The sequence below is a fragment of the Hyperoodon ampullatus genome (assembly GCF_949752795.1).
Source record: "Hyperoodon ampullatus genome assembly, chromosome: 7".
In the NCBI taxonomy this organism is placed as follows: domain Eukaryota; kingdom Metazoa; phylum Chordata; class Mammalia; order Artiodactyla; family Ziphiidae; genus Hyperoodon; species Hyperoodon ampullatus.
This window is the reverse complement of record NC_136920.1, coordinates 28,984,123-29,005,711: the sequence shown is the minus strand read 5'-3', so window position 1 is coordinate 29,005,711 and position 21,589 is coordinate 28,984,123. Positions and strand designations below refer to the sequence as shown.

At 36.9% G+C, this 21,589-nt stretch overlaps 1 protein-coding gene across 1 annotated transcript in view; it reads right to left on the bottom strand.

Moving 5' to 3' along the window:
- The window catches only part of CCDC73 (coiled-coil domain containing 73), a gene marked incomplete at both ends in the record, with an annotated part of 100,671 nt that overhangs the window by 22,193 nt on the left and 56,889 nt on the right, over nt 1–21,589 (bottom strand). The window contains 3 exons of the mRNA XM_079707917.1: nt 14,922–15,005; nt 16,405–16,464; nt 16,979–17,110. Coding sequence (XP_079564043.1) covers nt 14,922–15,005; nt 16,405–16,464; nt 16,979–17,110 — 276 coding nt within the window. The remainder of the gene's footprint in view (nt 1–14,921; nt 15,006–16,404; nt 16,465–16,978; nt 17,111–21,589) is intronic.

The window sequence follows — 21,589 nt, the reverse complement described above, 5'->3', positions numbered from 1 at the left end:
TGAATAGACAACAAATCATCCCAAAATTGAATCAGTGGACTATGGGAGGAACTGTAGACTTGGGGTTTGCTTTCTGCATCTAATTTGTTTCTGGTTTATGTTTATCTTAGTTTAGTATTTAGAGCTTATTATCATTGGTAGATTTGTTAATTGATCTGGATGCTCTCTTCCTTTTATATATATATATATTTTTTTTTCCTTTTTCTAAGTGTGTATGTGTATGCTTCTTTGTGTGATTTTGTCTGTATAGCTTTGCTTTTACCATTCGCCCTAGGGCTCTGTCTGTTTTCTTTTTTGTTTTCTTTTTTTTAGTATAGTTTCTAGCTCTTGTTATCATTGGTAGATTTGTTTTTTGGTTTGGTTGCTCTCTTCTTTCTTTCTTTCTTTTTTTTTTTTTTTTTTTTTTGCGGAACATGGGCCTCTCACTGTTGTGGCCTCTCCCATTGCGGAGCACAGGCTCCGGACGCGTAGGCTCAGTGGCCATGGCTCATGGGCCCAGCCACTCCATGGCATGTGGGATCCTCCCGTACCGGGGCACGAACCCACGTCCCCTGCATCGGCAGGCAGACTCTCAACCACTGCACCACCAGGGAAACCCTCTCTTCTTTCTTTCTTTCTTTTTTTTATTACTTTTTTATTAAACATTAAAAAAAATTTTTAATAACTTTATTTTATTATTATTTTCTCTCTCTCTCTCTCTCTTTCTTTTTTTTCTCCTCACTTTTCTTCTGAGCCCTGTGGCTGACAGGGTCTTGGTGCTCCAGCTAGGTGTCAGGTCTGAGTCTCTGAGGTGGGGTACTTGCGTTCAGGACACTGGTCCACAAGAGACCTCCCAGCCCCACATAATATCAATGGCGAAAACTCTCCCAGAGGTCTCCATCCCAATGCTAAGACCCAGCTCCACTCAATAACCAGCACGCTACAGAGAGGCTGCATAAAATCATAATAAGTTCACAGAAACCCCAAAACACACCACCAGATGCGGTCCTGCCAACCAGAAAGACAAGATCCAGCTTCATCTACAAGAACACAGGTGCCAGTACCCTCCACCAGGAAGCCTACACAAGTCACTGAACGATCCATACCCACTGGGGGTACACACCAAAAACAATGGGAACTACGAACCTGCAGCCTGTAAAATGGAGACCCCAAACACAGTAAGTTAAGCAAAATGAGAAGACAGAGAAACACACGGCAGATGAAGGAGCAAGGTAAACACCCACGAGACCAAAGAAATGAAGAGGAAATAGGCAGTCTACATGAAAAAGAATTCAGAATAATGATAGCAAAAATGACCCAAAATCTTGGATATAGAATGGAGAAAACACAGGAAAAGTTTAACAAGGACCTAGAAGAACTAAAGAGCAAAGAAACAGTGATAAACAACACAATAAATGAAATTAAAAATTCTCTAGAAGGAATCAATAGCAGAATAACTGAGGCAGAAGAATGGATAAGTGACCTGGAAGATAAAATAGTGGAAATAACTACCACAGAGCAGAATAAAGAAAAAAGAATGAAAAGAATTGAGTCTCAGAGACCTCTGGGACAACATTAAATGCACCAACATTCAAATTATAGGGGTCCCAGAAGAAGAAGAGAAAAAAAAAGGGGCTGAGAAAATATTTGAAGAGACTATAGTTGAAAACTTCCCTAATATGGGAAAGGAAATAGTCAATCAAGTCCAGGAAGCACAGACAGTCCCATACAGGATAAATCCAAGGAAAAACATGCCAAGACACATATTAATCAAACGATCAAAAATAAAATACAAAGAAAATATATTAAAAGCAGCAAGGGAAAAGAAACAAATAACATACAAGGGAATCCACATAAGGTTAACAGCTGATCTTTCAGCAGAAACTCTGCAAGCCAGAAGGGAGTGGCAGGACATATTTAAAGTGATGAAGGGAAAAACCTACGACCAAGATTACTCTACCCAGCAAGGATCTCATTCAGATTTGACGGAGAAATTAAAACTTCTACAGAAAAGCAAAAGCTAAGAGAATTCAGCACCACCAAACCAGCTTTACAACAAATGCTAAAGGAACTTCTCTAGGCAGGAAACACAAGAGAAGGAAAAGACCTACAATAACAAACCCAAAACAATTCAGAAAATGGTAATAGGAACATACATATCAATAATTACCTTAAATGTAAATGGATTAAATGCTCCAACCAGAAGACACAGACTGGCTGAATGGATACAAAAACAAGATCCATATATCTGCTGTCTACAAGAGACCCACTTCAGACCTAGGGACACATAAAGACTGAAAATGAGGAGATGGAAAAAGATATTCCATGGAAATGGAAATCAAAAGAAAGCTGGAGCAGCAATTCTCATCAGACAAAATGGACTTTAAATAAAGACTATTACAAGAGACAAAGAAGGACACTACATAATGATCAAGGGATCAATCCAAGAAGATATAACAATTGTAAATATTTATGCACCCAACATAGGAGCACCTCAATACATAAGACAAATGTTAACAGCCATAAAAGGGGAAATCGATACTAACACAATAATAGTAGGGGACTTTATACCATCCCACTTTCACCAATGGACAGATCATCCAAAATGAAAATAAATAAGGAAACACAAGCTTTAAATGATACATTAAACAAGATGGACTTAATTGGTATTTATAGGACATTCCATCCAAAAACAACAGAATACAATTTCTTCTCAAGTGCTCATGGAACATTCTCCAGGATAGATCATATCTTGGGCCACAAATCAAGCCCTGGTAAATTTAAGAAAATTGAAATCGCATCAAGTATCTTTTCTGATCATAGCACTATGAGACTAGATATGAATTATAGGGAAAAAATTTGTAAAAATATAAACACATGGAGGCTAAACAACACACTACTAAATAACCAAGAGATCACTGAAGAAATCAAAGAGGAAATAAAAAAATACCTAGAAACAAATGACAATGAAAACATGACGACCCAAAACCTATAGGATGCAGAGAAAGCAGTTCTAAGAGGGAAGTTGATAGCAATACAATCCTACCTCAAGAAACAAGAAACATCTCAAATAAACAACCAACCTTACACCTAAAGCAATTAGACAAAGAAGAACCCAAAAAACCCAAAGTTAGCAGAAGGAAAGAAATCATAATGATCAGATCAGAAATAAATGAAAAAGAAATGAAGGAAACGATAGCAAAGATCAATAAAACTAAAAGCTGGTTCTTTGAGAAGATAAACAAAATTGGCAAATCATTAGCCAGACTCATCAAGAAAAAGAGGGAGAAGACTCAAATCAATAGAATTAGAAACGAAAAAGGAGAAGTAACAACTGACACTGCAGAAATACAAAGGATCATGAGAGATTACTACAAGCAACTATATGACAGTAAAATGGACAACCTGGAAGAAAGGGACAGATTCTTAGAAAAGCACAACCTCCTGAGGCTGAACCAGGAAGAAATAGAAAATATAAACAGACCAATCACAAGCACTTAAATTTAGACTGTAATTAAAAATCTTCCAACAAACAAAAAATCAGGAACAGATGACTTCACAAGTGAATTCTATCAAACATTTAGAGAATAGCTAATACCTGTCCTTCTCAAACTCTTCCAAAATACAGCAGAGGGAGGAACACTCCCAAACTCATTCTATGAGGCTACCATCACCATACCAAAACCAGAAAAAGGTGTCATAAAAAAAGAAAACTACAGGCCAATATCATTGATGAACATAGATGCAAAAATCCTCAACAAAATACTAGCAAACAGAATCCAAAAGCACATTAAAAGGATCATACACCATGATCAAGTGGGGTTTATCCCAGGAATGCAAGGATTCTTCAGTATATGCAAATCAATCAATGTGATAAACCATATTAACAAATTGAAGGAGAAAAACCATATGATCATCTCAATAGATGCAGAAAAAGCTCTTGACAAAACTCAACACCCATTTATGATAAAAACCCTCCAGAAAGTAGGCATAGAGGGAACTTACCTCAACATAATAAAGGCCATATATGACAAACCCACAGCCAACATCATTCTCAGTGGTGAAAAACTGAAACCATTTTCTCTAAGATCAGGCACAAGACAAGGTTCTCCACTCTCACCACTATTATTCAACATAGTTTTGGAAGTTTAGCCACAGCAATCAGAGAAGAAAAAGAAATAAAAGGAATTCAAATTGGAAAGAAGTAAAGCTGTCACTGTTTGCAAATTACATGATACTATATGTAGAGAATCCTAAAGATGCTACCAGAAAACTACTAGTGCTAATCAATGAATTTGGTAAAGTAGCAGGATACAAAATTAATGCACAGAAACCTCTTGCATTCCTATACATTAATGATGAAAAATCCGAAACAGAAATTAAGGAAACACTCCCATTTACCAGTGCAACAGAAAGAATAAAATACCTAGGAATAAACCTACCTAAGGAGACAAAAGACTTGTATGCGGAAAACTATAAGACACTGATGAAAGAAATTAAACATGATACAAACAGATGGAGAGATATACCATGTTCTTGGATTGGAAGAATCAACACTGTGAAAATGACTATACTACTCAAAGCAATCTGCAGATTCAGTGTAATCCCCATCAAACTACCAATGGAATTTTTCACAGAACTAGAACAAAAAATTTCATTATTTGTATGGAAACACAAAAGACCCCGAGTAGCCAAAGCAATCTTGAGAAAGAAAAATGGAGCTGGAGGAATCAGGCTCCATGACTTCAGACTATACTACAAAGCTACAGTAGTCAAGACAGTATGGTACAGGCACAAAACAGAAATATAGATCAATGGAACAGGATAGAAAGCCCAGAGATAAACGCACGCACATATGGGCACCTTAACTTTGATAAAGGAGGCAAGAATATACAATGGAGAAAAGACAGCCTCTTCAGTAAGTTGTGCTGGGAAAACTGGACAGCTACATGTAAAAGAATGAAATTAGAACACTCCCTAACATCATACACAAAAATAAACTCAAAATGGATTAAAGACCGAAATGTAAGGCCAGACACTATAAAACTCTTAGAGGAAAACATAGGCATAAAACTCTATGCCATAAAACATCCTTTTTGACCCACCTCCAAGAGAAATGGAAATAAAAACAAAAATAAACAGATGGGACCTAATGAAACTTCAAAGCTTTTTTTTTTTTTTTTTTTTTTTTTTTTTTTTTTTTTGCAGTACGCGGGCCTCTCACTGTTGTGGCCTCTCCCGTTGCGGAGCACAGGCTCCGGACGTGCAGGCTCAGCGGCCATGGCTCACGGGCCCAGCCGCTCTGCGGCATGTGGGATCTTCCCGGACCGGGGCACGAACCTGCGTCCCCTGCATCGGCAGGCGGACCCCCAACCACTGTGCCACCAGGAAAGCCCAACTTCAAAGCTTTTGCACAGCAAAGGAAAGCACAAACAAGACAAAAAGACAGCCCTCAGAATGGGAGAAAATATTTGCAAATGAAGCAACTGACCAAGCAGCTCATGCAGCTCAATATCAAAAAAAGAAACAACACAATCCAAAAATGGGCAGAAGACCTAAATAGACATTTCTCCAAAGAAGATATACAGATTGTCAACAAACACATGAAAGAATGCTCAACATCACTAATGATTGGAGAAATGAAAATCAAAACTACAATGAGGTGTCACCTCACACTGGTCAGAATGGCCATCATCAAAAAATCTACAAAAGATAAATGCTGGAGAGGTTGTGGAGAAAAGGGAACCCTCTTGCACTGTTGGTGGGAATGTAAATTGATACAGCTACTATGGAGAACAGTATGGAGGTTCCTTAAAAAACTAAAAATAGAACTACCATATGACCCAGCAATCCCACTACTGGGCATACACCCTGAGAAAACCATAATTCAAAAAGAGTCATGTACCAAAACGTTTACTGCAGTTCTATTTACAATAACCAGGACATGGAAGTAACCTAAGCATCCATCGATAGATGAATGGATAAAGAAGGTGTGGCACGTATATACAATGGAATATTACTCAGCCATAAAAAGAAACAGAATTGAGTTATTTGTAGTGAGGTGGATGGACCCACAGTCTGTCATACAGAGTGAAGTGAGTCAGAAAGAGAAAAACAAATACTGTATGCTAACACATATATATGGAATCTAAAAAAAAAAAAAAAGTGGTTCTGAAGAACCTAGGGGCAGGACAGGAATAAAGACGCAGATGTAGAGAATGGACTTGAGGACACAGGGAGGGGGAAGGGTAAGCTGGGACGAAGTGAGAGAGTGGCATGGACTTACATATACTACCAATGTAAAATAGATAGCTAGTGGTAAGTAGCCGCATAGCACAGGGAAATCAGCTCGGTGCTTTGTGTCCACCTAAAGGGGTGCGATAGGGAGGGTGGTAGGCAGACGCAAGAGGAAGGAGATATGAGGATATATGTATATGTATAGCTGATTCACCTTGTTATACAGCAGAAACTAACACACCATTGTAAAGCAATTATACTCCAATAAAGATGTTAAAAAATAATAATAACAATTGGGGCTATTCTGCAAAAGGCCATCCAGCAAGTCACTCAGAATTGCATGACAGGTCCCCTCAAATGGGAACTCAACATAGAGGAACTTGCCCCACTTAGGAATGGAAAATAGACTTTACTCAAATTCCCCAAGCCCCAGGAAATTTTAAATCTGTGTTAGTGTCTGTACCTTTTTCGGGATGGGTGAAAGCATATCCCACCTGGACAGAAAAAAATCTCTGAAGTAGTTAAAGCCCTCATTATGGAAATCACTCCCTAATTTGGATCGTCTAACACCCTTCAAAGTGACAATGGACCGGCTGCTGTCTCTAGCATAACCCAACAAGTGTCTAAAGCATTGTGTACTGATTAGAAACTACATTTATCCTGAGACTACAATCAACAGGAAAAGGTGAGAAAATGAATCATACATTTAAAAAAAGAGCAATGCTAAAGTATGTCGAGACTAACTTCACTTGGGATAAGGCCTTGCCAGTTGCCCAGCTATGGATTAGAGTGGATTCCAGAAGCAAGCTTAAATTAAGCCCCTTTGAAATTTTGTGTGGCAGGCTTTTCCAGGTGTCTACCCAGGCAGAAGAATCCAGTGATGTTTTAAAAGGACCTACTACTGCTAATTATGTCAAAATTATAGCCACTATACCAACCTCTGTTTTTAAGTGTGCTTCCAATAGGTCTGCCAATCCACCTGAAGTACCCCTGGACCCTATTCAGCCCAAACACCTCATCCTCCTCAAAAGCTGGAAAGAGCAAGGACATGACCATCAGTTGGCTGTGAAGTGGACAGGATGGGGCCATATGAGGTCTTGCTAACAACTCAGTTATGAGTGAAAGCAGCTGGGGTTAAGCCATGGATTCACCACACCCGTGAAGGCAGAACCCACAACGTCAAAGCACCAAGGAGAGTCTCTAAGCTAGGGGAAACTATAGTAGACAGTGGACTTGTGAGCCTCTGAAGATTTAAAATTTCTGTTCAAATAAAGATAAGTAATAAAAGCAAAAAAAAAAAAAATAGATAAATAAATAAAATAAAATAAAGGCTTCATAGTATTCCATCTATTTAGAGTTCTCAATTACTATACAGATTATCAATATGCAAGGACATAATTATGCAAAATTATGGAAACATCTAAAAAAAGCATTTTGCAATTTTTTTTTTTTTTTTTTTTTTGCGGTACGCGGGCCTCTCACCATCGCAGCCCCTCCCATTGCGGAGCACAGGCTCCGGACGCGCAGGCCCAGCGGCCACGGCCCATGGGCCCAGCCGCTCCGTGGCACACGGGATCCTCCCGGACTGGGGCACGAACCCGCGCTCCCTGCATAGGCAGGCGGACTCCCAACCACTGCGCCATCAGGGAAGCCCCATTTTGCAATTTTAACATGAAGATTCTCCTCTAGCTCATAAAGAACTATGCACCTGAGAGCACTCAATGAATACCTATTTTGACTGCCTCTACTTTAGGACAATGCAAATATTTTTATAGAAGTCATGATTTCATCTTAATTTATAGGTACATATTATAATAACAGGGGAGTCTCTGAATATTTACAATGGTATGTATTTAATAGATGCTTAGTACTTTAACATTGTAATAAATATTTACAGTATTTATATTAATAACACTGTATTTTAAGATGGACAAATCAAAGTTTAGAGGAGACATGGGAGAGTATACCACAGACTTTATCCTAGTAATAATAAATGACCAAGAGCATTATATTCTTAAAAAGTATATTATACTAATATATATCAATCATTTCCTGTCCCTACTTATACCCCCATCTAAAAGAAACTGCCAGGTTTTCTTTCAGTTTCCATGTGTTGGAGACATTCCATCCTTCCCTTAGAATTTGAACCAATTGCTCTTTCATTCTGCTACACTGATCAGGTAATCTCTAAAAATGTCCTTTTTTCTTCTGTGATGGGTCTCCTGTTTCCTAGATCCCATGATTTCCTCTTGGTTTACTCCCTTGTCTTGATAAAGCAACCTTTCTACTACTTCTTGATAAAGGAGGCAGATATGGTATATTTTTTGAGAACCTGCTTGTCTGAAAATATGTTTATTCTACCAATACTCAACAACTTCTTTGGGTAAATACCATACAATTCTGCTTTGGAAACTTTGAAGGCATGGTTCTATTATCTTCTACCTCCAGTGCTGCCAATGAAAAGTCTGAAGTCATTATGCTGCCATTCTCATTCTGGATCCTTCCTCTGTGACCTACGTTTTTCTCTCCCACCAAGAGTTTTATAATCTTCTCTTTAAGTGTAGTATGAAATTTCATAATGATATGCACTGGTGTTAGGCAAAACAAACTCAGATCCTTCAGTTCTGGGTTACTTTCCTGCATTATTTCTTTGGTCATTTGCTCTCCTTCCATCTTCTCTGTTCTCTCTGAAACTCACCAGACCTCTTAAACTGACCCCTCATTTTCTTCCTTTCCTGTTTTCCATCTTCTTGTCTTTTGGTTCTACTTTCTCAGGTCATCTCGATATTATCTTCCAACTTTTCCATTGTACTTTTTCATGTCTACTAATATATTTATTTTAAGGGTTCTCTTTTATTCTAGGAATATTTCTTTTTTTAGACTCAATTACTGTTTTGTGGATTAATAAATATATTTCTCTTAACTGAGTATATTTTCTTAGCTTCTCCAAGTTTTTTTCATTACCCTGTTTGTTTTGTTTGTTTTTCACATTGGAGACTTTCTTCAAATATCCAGTGATCCTTAACTGCTTGTTCATATTTAACAATGAAATACTAAAAAGCTGGCTGAAAGCTTTGTCAACTACAAAATTTTGTCACTATAGTGGTGGGCTTCACTGTGCACTGATCTGGCTGAGCTGTTTCATCGGGAGAGCTTAACTGCAGCAGCTATAGTCTCTTCTCTTGAGCAGGTTAGTTGCCCCATAATGGAATCTTCCATTATGCTGCCTGGATGTTACAAGGCTAACTCTCCTCTTAAGGACTAGGCTGGGAGGCTTCAGAATTCAGTATTTAGACTTCCCAAACTGTTTTCAAGACAATACTCTTAGTACTGTGCTGGTAAATTAGGTCTCAAAAAAAAAAAAAAAAAGAAAAAAAAGCCTGATTTGCAGCACTTGGCAATTTCATTAGTGTTAAAAACCCCACCATGGTCAACTCAAGCTACCAGTCATTTAAACCAGCTTACAAAATGACAACAGCTCTAACAACTAGCTCTCCCTGGTACCAGTTGCCTCTAGCACACTACTGAATCTCCCCAACCTCAGTTGCTCCTCAAACTCTCCAAAGTAATTCTCCAATCTTCTGCCAAATAGAAGACAGGGAGTGCCTATTTGTGCAGGGTAGGGGAAAGAATCTGGATATGCAACAGCTTCCTATATAAACCTTCTAGTTTTTGGCTTCAGTTGTGCACCTTACTTCTAGAGGCACATGATGCTTGCAATTCCTGATTATTTCTGTATCTTCAACTTGGGTTTCTACTTTCTCTCATTTGCTAAGTAAACTACTAATTTTCCATATGGCTCCCACTTTTAAAACTTAATTTTTAGTTTCTTCTCCCTACTTCCTCATCCTTGTGGATTTATTAATGTCATTTATTGCAGTTTCAGAAGGAAATAGAAGGGAATGTATAGGTTCAATCCGATATGCTTAACCAGAAGCCCTGACCTAGCAATATTTGAACTTGCAAAGAGTCTGAATTTACTCATTGTTAATCATTCATTAATTTAATAAGATTTAATGAGCTCCTACTATGTGGCAGATACTCTTTTGGGCTCTTATTAGTGAAAATGTTACTCTTTTTATGGAATTGACAGTCTACCAGGAAGTTATTCGCTATTATTTGCATCTGGATTAACAAGTCTGAAAACCCTCTCTGAAAAAATGTATATTGTGGAAAATCAAAATAAAACCACCTGTCAATGCTTTAATATACCAAAAACTAAGTAAATTATTCTGGTTAATACTATGTTAACACTATGACTATAGGAGAAAACTAAATAAATAAATTATTCTTCCTAACACTATGATAATAGCAGCATAACTATACTTTTATCTGGACTAAACTATGAGTAAATCATAGTAGAAAATATTCTCTATCATGAGAATTTAGGTCTCTATGCTCCAAATTGTACTTAAAAAAAAATAAGACAGATGATAGCATGATTTCAGAGCACTGAAAAACAGTAGGCCATTATGAAGAGTAATGATCCCTTTTAGTACAGGTGGAATTAGAATGCTCCTCGGGAAAACACTTGAGATATCTATGCAGCATAATCCTCAGCAACAGTTCAACATTAATATTTTGTTATACTATATATCAGTGGCTCTCCAACACCAGTCTGTAAACAAGTACTGATCCATGACAAAAATCTCACTAGTCCATAGCAAAAAATGTCAATATAAAGTCATCAAATGTGTTCTCTTATAAAGGACTGTCCTTTATCTGATATTACATCCTTAATATACTTTTGGTGTTAAAGCGTTATCTTTTATAAAATGAAAGTGGTGATAGATGGTATTGTTTATTTTTTAATGTCCTTATCTGTTAAGAAGCTGACAATTCTATCCTGTTTTTGCCAATACTTTGTTTGAAATTTTACTATATGAAATCTAGTTTCTCCATGTACTGTCAAGGATCAGGCAATAATGAGGCTAGTAAAAGAGAGAGGCATTTGGATTATCTAAAATACTGGCAGTTATAGTTAAAAGATCCTGGAACCATAGTTACCTTCATCACTAACTCAAAGAAACACATGACTACATATATTTATGACTACTGTAGGCCCTGTAGAATTCAACAATACATAAATATTGGATTTAGAGCCAATGAAGGACAATTTGAAAGTTGCAGTCTTTGTGTAACTGATGTAACTAGAATGGCAGTTCTCACAGATCTAGGAAAAAATATCTTAACAATGTAATGTTGTAGAAATAGTGCTGAAGTAGAATCAAGACAAAGATTTAATTCTGGTTTTGCCACTAATTATAGGGCCTTGAACTACACTGCTTACATTTAGTGGATCTCTATTTCATCACAAAATGAAATGGTTGGACTGGCTAACCTCTAACATTTTGATCATCCTAAAAATCTATGCATCAACTCCTTTAAATGGATTGAAAGTTATCAGACAATCCTGATAACTGCTATTCATCAATAATTTAGATAAATTATATCATATGTTTCTTGAGAGAAGGTTCAACATCTTAGAGAAACGGTCCCAGTTATGTATCTATAGGGTGGGTAGAAGAGGGGAGGGGGGAGACACTTGCTGATAACTGGACTTTAAGAGAAATTTTTTTAAACTAATCTTTTATTGGAGTAGGTGAAAGCATTAAAAGAAGGGAGAGATTTGGCTCTAGCATACCTTTTCCCTCTCCCTAGTACTGGGGGACAGGCAAAAGAAAAGAAGAACGCAAACCTCTCTTTACATGACTAGTCATAGAACATCAATGGTAAGAAGATAAGTGTTTCATTGTTCAGGTTAAGTTTGGTTTCATTCAATGATGATGGACTCAGCATAATTTCTGGGGTCGGGTGCTAGAAATTAAAGACACTTAGATACAAAACTTTTTTTCTTTGTGGTTCCTCCCTCCCTCTTTCTCTTTCTCCCGCTCTCTTTTTTCCTTCCTATCCACCTACCATGGTGCTTTTTATTTTCTACTTAATGCTATGGTCCCCTGGGATATTCACAGGCCAAAGGCAGACCCTCACAGATGCCTAAGGGCCTCACCACACGACTTAGCACTGGGTTCTACCTCCTACAAGCTGTTAGACCTATGTATTATGTACTGGCTGAAGTTGGTGAAGTCAGTCTCTCCATCCCATGGTTCCTCTGCCCCAACCTATGGCAGGTGGGTAACTCTAAAGGACTGCAACTGCCAGGCAGGGATGCAACTCAGTACCTGGATTGGGGACTCACTCCCTGCCAAGGCACCTATCTAATGTGCCGGGGCACTGCCAACCTGGGACAGAGGATGCTGCAGGGCACATGTACTCAGCTCAGACCCTCCCTGCTACATCTAGGCCTCCACCTGTGTTAAAAGGCAACAAGAGAACACAGGCCTCTACCTACCAATGTGACCCAGTCGACTCACAGCAGTGGCAAGACAGGAGCAGGGAGGCTAAGGCTGTGCCGGGCCGAGGGCACCAAAGGGTAGAAGAGTCAGCAGCCAAGAGTGGTTCCTTGTAGGCAGTAGGAAGCAGGAGAACGCTGGAGCTGAGGCTTCAAGCCCCAGTGCATGCTCCATTTTCTCATCAGACTTAATTTACAAAACATATATTCAAATATAAAAATTAAAAAAGGGGCTTCCCTGGTGGCACAGTGGTTAAGAATCTGCCTGCTGATGCAGGGGACATGGGTTTGAGCCCTGGTCCGGGAAGATCCTACATGTTGTGGAGCAACTAAGCCTGTGCGCCACAACTACCGAGCCTGCGCTCTAGAGCCCGCGAGCCACAACTACTGTAGCCCATGCCTAGAGCCCGTGCTCTGCAACAAGAGAAGACATCGCAATGAGAAGCTGGCGCACCGCAATGAAGAGCAGCCCCCGCTCGCTGCAACTAGAGAAAGCCTGCACACAGCAACGAAGACCCAACGCAGCCAAACATAAATTAAATAAATAAATAAAATTTTAAAAAATGTTAAGACAGTGACCACAGAATATTAAACCTGAAACTCAAGGCTCCTCTGGGCTTTATGCAACTGTACTGGTTACATTCTCATGAAGCTGGCCCAGGCCTCTGCTGAGAGTGGTCTTTTTGTGGGAGGTGAATGTACTTTTCTTGGGAAATGTTCAGCTCCACCCTTGATTGCCAAGAATCCCTTCAGAGGTGCACAAATATTTTCCACTGGCCACCCCAGTGGAACATGTCCCCAACGCCTTCTCTTGAGTTGGACATCCCATCACTTGGCAGTTCCTGCTCTTCCACTAACCTCCACATGCCTTCACGTGGAGCCAAGGAACCACTATGTTCTCAATTCTGCACGCTTCCAGGGCCATATAGCATTAGAACAAGCATAATATACACTTCAAGCTCCACTGGAACAGATTACTCCAAAAACTTTCCTCCTTGAAATTTCTAGACTAGCACTGGGCATCAGTCTATATGTTCTTGGTATACACTTCAAGAAACATATGCCAAGTTCTCCCACATGAACTTATCACATTTTACTGGCAACACCACAGTGGACCTTCAGGTTTCAATAGCATCTCAAGCATCCATCTAAAAAACAAGATGGAGGTTTCCCCTTTTTGTACCCCAATTTTTACACGATTTTCCTGTAGACTCCTTCACTTAGATTCATGAGGGGAAGTGCATCTCTCTCTACTAGGGATGTAAGAGAAAAATCTCTCTTAATGAACTTTCACTCCCAAAACATCAGTGGGCATAATTTCTTCTCCTCCGCAATCATTTTCGTATATATACTGGGAAGAGGATGATGGGGTGATTGTATGGTAACAGGGCCAGTTCTATCATGTTCCTGTGAAGAGGGAGCTGCCCCCCTCCATTTCTGTGAGGTCACGGATTCCTCTCCTAGAATGTGGTGACACTTGTCACCTTTTATTTTCAGTTTTGGATCTTGGCCACAATTCTAAGACACAGGAAAAAAAACACACAAACCCATCCAATCTGCTACAAAATTAAATCAGTTACTTGATAAAACTGAACATTTAACTAGCAACCTAAATGTTAAAATAAAACATGCTCATAAATTTTACCTCAAAAAGCAAACAAAAGATCTGTCAAATACTGAACTCTATTTAATGATGCTCATGAAGTAATATGTTAAGGGTGAAGTGTACGGATGACTGCAATTTACTTTGAAATGCATATAATAAAAAAGGGGTGGAGAAACATATGATAAAGCAAATAGGTAAAATATTAATTGTAGAATCTAGGTGGTAGGTGTATGATTACTTATGATACAGTTCTCTCAACATTCCTGTATGTTCAAAAATTTTCATTAAAAAATGCTGGAGAGGGCTTTCCTGGTGGCGTAGTGGTTGAGAGTCCACCTGCTGATGCAGGGGACACGCGTTCGTGCCCCGGTCCGGGAAGATCCCACATGCCACGGAGCGGCTGGGCCCGTGAGCCATGGCTGCTCAGCCTGCACGTCCGGAGCCTGTGCTCCGCAATGGGAGAGGCCACAACAGTGAGAGGCCCGCGTACCGAAAAAAAAAAAAAAAAAAAGTGCTGGGGAAAAAATAAATAAATAAAATAAAATAAATGCTCATTACTTTGGACATTGATAACAAGCTGATGAAGGAGATCAATACTTTACCCTTAAAATTCAAAATGATCTCAGATAAAGTTGGACAGACGAATGCAACTAAATAGGTAAAGCTCATTAGATGAAAATATACTGATATATATATATATATAAAATCAGGATATGTATATATATCCTGATTATTTTCTTTTAGCACCTTCAATTCTTCTTCCATTTTAGTATTAGCTTGAGTCTGTTGCTGAAGTAACTGCTGCAATTGTTGGAAAGAAATGATGATGTCCTATAAAAAAGTATAAATATGACATATTAATTGAAAAAGTTTTAAGGCAGTAGGTATGTTTCTAAACTCATTCTTAAAAATATATTTTGTAGTTTCTTAACTTATTATTTTTACAGTTTAATTTCAATGCCATAATAAACAATATACTGAAATAAACTAATGACATATTTTATTAATTTAATATTTAACATAATTTGTATTACATGATTTCTTACAAAGTATTATTTCTAAGAGTTCCTCAAATAATTAACAAAGTTTTTGAAATGGACCACGAATTCTGTGACACTACTGAAAAATGTAAAGAATTCAAAACTAAAACTTTTGTTGGTTTTCCCCCCAAATGGTAAATATTATCACTACTAAAATATATCACTGCTGGTGGGCTAGGATGGCAATGGTATGCATTCAGAATCAAACAGAGGAAAAGCAGAAGAGAAAAAAAAAGAAACAGGAGAAATTTTCTTTCACATATCTTTTTTTAGAATAGAATAAGTATAAATATCAAATAAATGCAAATGAGAGTATAATGTCCTGTAAATGCATGCTCTAAGCATACATACATTTAAATAATTATCTGCTAGTGGTCCAAACGAAGGAAAAAAACTAATTTATTTTTATTCTTTTTATTTTATTTATTTATAAAATATTTTAATGTAATCTTTTTTCCAGTTTTATTGAGATATAATTGCCATATAACATGTAAGCTTATGGTGTACAACGTGATGATCTGATACACATATTTATTGTGATATAATTAACACAATAAGGTTAAAATCTCTATCACCACACATAATCACCAAGTTTTTTGTATGTGGTGGGTGAGAACATTTAAGACTCTCCGTATAAAATAAATAAGCTACAAGGATATATTGTACAGCACAGGGAATATAGTCAATATTTTATAATAACTTTAAATGGAGTATAATCTATAACAATTTTGAACCACTATGTTGTACACTTGAAACTAATATAACATTGTAAATCAACTACACCTCAACTAACTAAATAAATACTTTAAAAATAATATGTCTTCGGAGTCTCATAAAAAAAAATCTACTCTCTTAGCAATTCTCAAATATATGATACAGTATTTTTAACTAATGTCATCATGCTATACATTCCATCCCCAGAACTAACTCATCTTACAACTGGAAGTTTGTATCTTTTGATGAACATCTCCCCATTTCTCCTCTGATTTATTTTTTAATGGAAGTACAGGTGAGACCTGGTTAAAAGAGGTACACATGTATCCATTCAATATACACCAACTGAGTGCTTACTATGTGCTAGGAATTGACCTAGGCATGATTCCATTTGTTACTTAACTTAGTTTATTTCCCACATTGTATTTGGTTTTTAAAATATTTACTGGCTTCCAAATTATCTTATGATTGCTTGCCTGTTTTTCTTCTTGAATATGGGTAATCTCTTCATTAATCTTCTTATTTAATTCCAATTCCTAAAAAATGTGAATAATTTTAAAGTTATGATACAAAATTCAGCAAATTATACATTCAATTCAGTGCTTAACAAATTTGGGAGTGTGATGACCTATTATTACTCCAGAGAACCAATGTTTGTTTACTGTTGAAGCAGTGACTCTAGTGAACTGAAGATGGTGTTAGATACCCAGTACAGGCTGGTGCAAACTTATAAACATTAATGTTAGAAACTATAGAATTTCTCATCTCCAAAAGCTTTCCTGAGGATACCATTATACCAGAAGATTACCTGATACCATATTAAAGTGAAAATAAAGTGGTTATAGCTAAATTTTATTATCCTAAAGTTTTGTTGATAATGCCAAAAATTATCTAGCAATTTTTTAAAAATTTGTAAAATCTTTTTTACTATGTATATTAACTCTACAAAGAAGGAACGTTTTTGTATTATAATCCTCTTATTTGTTTATATATCTCATAAATTTTACAAAAATGTTCATTTTATAAACATGAATATATTTAATTAAATACCATTTTGAGTCTTTCTTGAAGTTCTTGAAATTTTTGTTCTTTAATTGTTAATCTGATGTTTTCTTCTCCCATCTTACGTTGTTGACATGTGACCTTGGTCTTTATCAAGTCTGAGGTTACTTTTTTAAGTTCCTTAATTGTAAGAAACATCAGAGAATTCAGTACATGTTTCATCAAAGCAAGGCACTTTTCTGACAGTTTTAAAGTTCATTTTAAACCTATCAATATAATTTACTATATTTCATATATTAAGATACTACTACTTGCCCATCAAGGTTCTTTTTCCCTAGTTTCCTTGCAAGATAATTAGCCAATGCTATTTGTAGTTATGGAATAGGCAAACGCAATGACACAAAGATAGAATGCATGATCTTTGTTCTTAAAAAGAATACACGAACTAAATGAACTAACCAACCAGAAGCAGGGTGTTTTCACTGATGATTTATTCAACAAAAATCTTTTAAGATAAAAACATGATATAAAAGATTATCAATTCCCAAGTTATTAGCAGCTAATAAGAAAAATTTATGTAAGAAATAATTATAACGTGATGAGTGCTATAATACAGGAAGGAATGTATAGAAGTATAAAGAATGAAACAGTTTGGTTGAGGGCATCAAGAAGGCATTACACAGGAAAGTGGTATTTGAACTGAGTTTTTAAAGATAAATTTTTGAAGAGAACAAAAAAATGAGTAGATATTCCAGGCAAAAAGATTCAGAAAGGTACAGAAACATGAAAGAGCACATTTTTCAGGGAAACAGAACTAATATGATATGGTTGGAGCTAATATGTTATGGGTAAGGGGGAGGAGTAGAGTACTAGTAGTTGTGACTAGAAATTTGGCAAAATTCAAATATTGAAAGATTTGTAGGCCAAGCTAAAGAGTTTTAATTTTATCCTATAGACAATGAGGAATTAACCACTGAAGGATTTTAAATAAGAGAATGACATAACAAGATTTGCATTTTAGAAGAATAACTCTGGCATCATTTTAGAGGATAGACTTGAAGGGGATACAAGAGAAGTCTTCACTGTGAAGTTATATGTCCACTGAGTTTAACAGATACATCCAAACACATTTAAATCCTGAAACAACTTCTGAATGGTGTGTACTTTATTGTACTGCTGTTCTGTGTATATTGACTATATTAAATACTCAAGGATCTGATTTTCACATTCTTGATTACACAGCACCTGAACTCCCTTTGAATTTTGAAGGCCCACCAGAGAAGCCAGAAATGCCAAATACTAGCTTTATAAGCATGACACCAGGCTCTGCTAATCAGAAGCACCTGTCTTGGATATTGGATCAGGAACTAAACACAGGAACAATAACTGTTGCAAACCTTTCTGTTGGTGGATAGCAGGGGCTGTGCTAGTAACTTCAACCTTCCATGGAAAACAGTGATACTGCTGTAGCAGTAGCAGTATCTACTATGGTCAACAGTGATGGTACAAGCTGCAGTGTATAACAACTTAGTAGTGGAAGTTGGTTATATACCTTCTCTTGTTTCTGACAATTTTCCAAGTCTGAGATGACCAACATCCAAATTCCTTTGCTGAAAAAAATCATCTTACAATTAAGAATCTTGATTAATATACTTCAATTTTTAAAAGGTTGTATTTAAGAACCGAAGTTGGTTCATTAGTGTGGTGATATTACAGGAAATTTTTATTTTCTTCATTTTGCTGTTAGGTGTTTTCTCTTTTTTTCTAAAATAAACACATATTTCTCATGTATCAGTTTTTAAATAGTATGTAAAGCTATGGAAACAGGTGCAGTCACTTAGTAATTAGTTAGAGGAAAGATGATGACAAATGACTGAGTCTTAAAGAACTCCAAGATTCATGGATTAAAGAAGCTGCTAATACAGAAGGCTGAGAAATACAGTCAACTGAGGCAGGAAGAAAACCAAGAGAATGTGGTACCAAGGAAGCTGAGAAAGGAACGGCAGAAAACAGGGCTGTTGATACCTCCAGAGTTCTACATGTTATAACCTCAGCCACCTAGAGGGAAACTTGCCTGACTGATTACATTTTAACCCCTAGTCCAAAATCCAGGAGAATGGATTCATTGGTCTTAGTTCACATACTCCCTTTAGATATGTGCACTACATAAAATGACTGCTAAAGTAACCGCCTGGGTTAAGAGATACGGCTTTATTCTTAGGAAAGCAGGCAGACAAAATACTGTACAAAGAGAACAATCAGCATGTACTGAATAATGAAAGAAGCTTGAATGAAGGACGTAGGCCTTGAAGAATGAGTAGTATACTGGATATCCTTCATTTGTCGCTCTTGATTCACCCTCCACTTTCTCTGTGGCCTGTGTGGCATCTGTGGATATAGCAAGCAAACTCCCTTTCCTCTGGCTTGTGGGGTTCAGTCTCTGGGAGGCATCAGTAAATCAGTATGCTGGGAAGAGAGAGAGATGGAGGTGTTTCCCCAGCTCCCTCCCTACATGACAACAAATTGGCAATAGCTCTGTACCTTTACCAAAGGTCACAGCTTCTGAACTGTAGCTTTCTTCTACAGCTTTACCTATAGCTCCCTCTAGGTTCCAGCATCTGCTTCCTTCCCTTGCCACCATCAGGTCTAGCTTCTATCCCTTGTTGGTTTCCCTTAACTCTGCCTACAACTCTGTAAACAGCTCTTTTATCAAACTTTTCTCAATTTCCCATAGCAATGTTCCATCTGTTTCCTGCCTCAATCCTGTTTATTTAATACAAGTAAGTTGAGAGAAGGCATTTCAAGTTGGGGCAGGGAATATGGAGGAGAGAAAAGGTTAAAAGATAGGGAAAATTAAGAATTATGATAATGGCAACAAAGATTTTGGATTAAACAGAATGGAAGATGCTTATTAGGAAGTAGTAGGAAACAATGTTGAAGATGTAAAATGGGACCAGGCCATGGAAGTTCTGGAAAGCCAATTTAAAAAGTTTGGGACTAAATCAACATGTTGTACACCTTAAGCTTAAACAGTGTTATATGTCAATTATATCTCAATAAAGCTGGAAAAAAAAGTTTTGGACTTGATTTGGTAGACAAAGGAAAACTATTCAATTTATCATTCCTTCTACATATGCTAAGTATCTAGCATGTGTCAGGCAAGTAGAAGCAATAATATTAAACTAGTAACTTAGTAAAGTGAGTCTAGCAAAAAGAGTGACTAAAAACTGGAGAATAGAACACTGGCTACGAGGTTATTTTATTAATCCAGGCATGAGATGATGAATGTCTATACCATTGAAAAATGGATAATAAAAAATGAGATATTCTAAAGGAAGATATAATTGAATAGACAAAAGAAATGAAGGAAAAAAGATGATTTCAAAGCGTTTAGATGAAGCTAGAAGAAATAAGAGATCATGAAATGTGAAATAGAGATGCATGAAAATGGAAAGGAAATGAAAAATCTGCTTCACTGATGAAATAGATGAAAAATCTATTACAGACAAGAAATAAGAGAGGGACAATATTCTGAGATTGACTCTTAAGAAAGCCAAAAAGCACAAATCAGTAAGCCTAAGCCATAGGCTGTTCTAAAAAAATCATTCATTCATTATTTTTCAAATTATAAAAGGTTACATATGATGAATTCCCTCAAATGAAGTTTCAAGGTATCAGTGATGGTTCACCTTCATAGGCAGCAAGATGGTTTCCTTTGAAAGGAGAGTTGTATGATTTTTTTTTTTTTTTGGCAGGGGGAGGAGGAAGGATGGGGAGAATAAAGAATCAATCCAATGGGTGACCCTGAAGTTACAGTAAGTCATAAAAGGCGATGACCTGCAGGCAGTTGAAAATACAGAACTGGAGATTAAAAGAAATGTGTGGCTAGAAATATAGATATGAAGTCATCTACATGAAGTGAATGATGGAATTAAGGAGGATGAGCTAATTGAAAAAAAGAATATGAAGAAAAGAAAGAGACGTTATGATACAGCTTTGGAGGAATCGGAAAAAAAAAAGATAATCTGGGAACCGGAGGAATTTATTTGTACCCAAAGACCCTTAAAAAGTGAACTATCACACAGATCTTCAAAATTAATACATTTTATATTTTAAACATCATTTTGTACAAAATACAATATTCTGTAATGAAAAGCATGAATTGTCAGTATAAGTTAGGATGCTTTGGTTATAACTATCAGAAAACCATACTTAAACCATTAAATAATAATGAAATATATTCTGTAGCAAGAGGTAATTTAGGTATTCCACAGCAACTGTCTCTTCCTGGAACTCTTACTAAAGAGTTAGAAATTTTTTCTTTGAACCACTTCCTGCTAGCCAGAATTAGATCACATGCTCATTCCTGAACCAAATACTGGCATAAGGAATGGAGATAATATTAATTGGCTTAGAGACAGACTGATCATATGAGGTGCGCACTAGATGTTGAGGAATTATCACAATATCCACTACATGAAGAATTTCAACTAACATTATAAAATTTATAGGTTTAGAATATTACTGACTACAAATAGTATACAGTACAAAGTGAGGATAAATGGAGACTTTTTTACAAGATGCTTGACTTTGAATAATTCAACTAACTGTTGGATCCAGTTAACGGTTTTTAAATTGTGCTCTGAGAAGTCCTAGAGG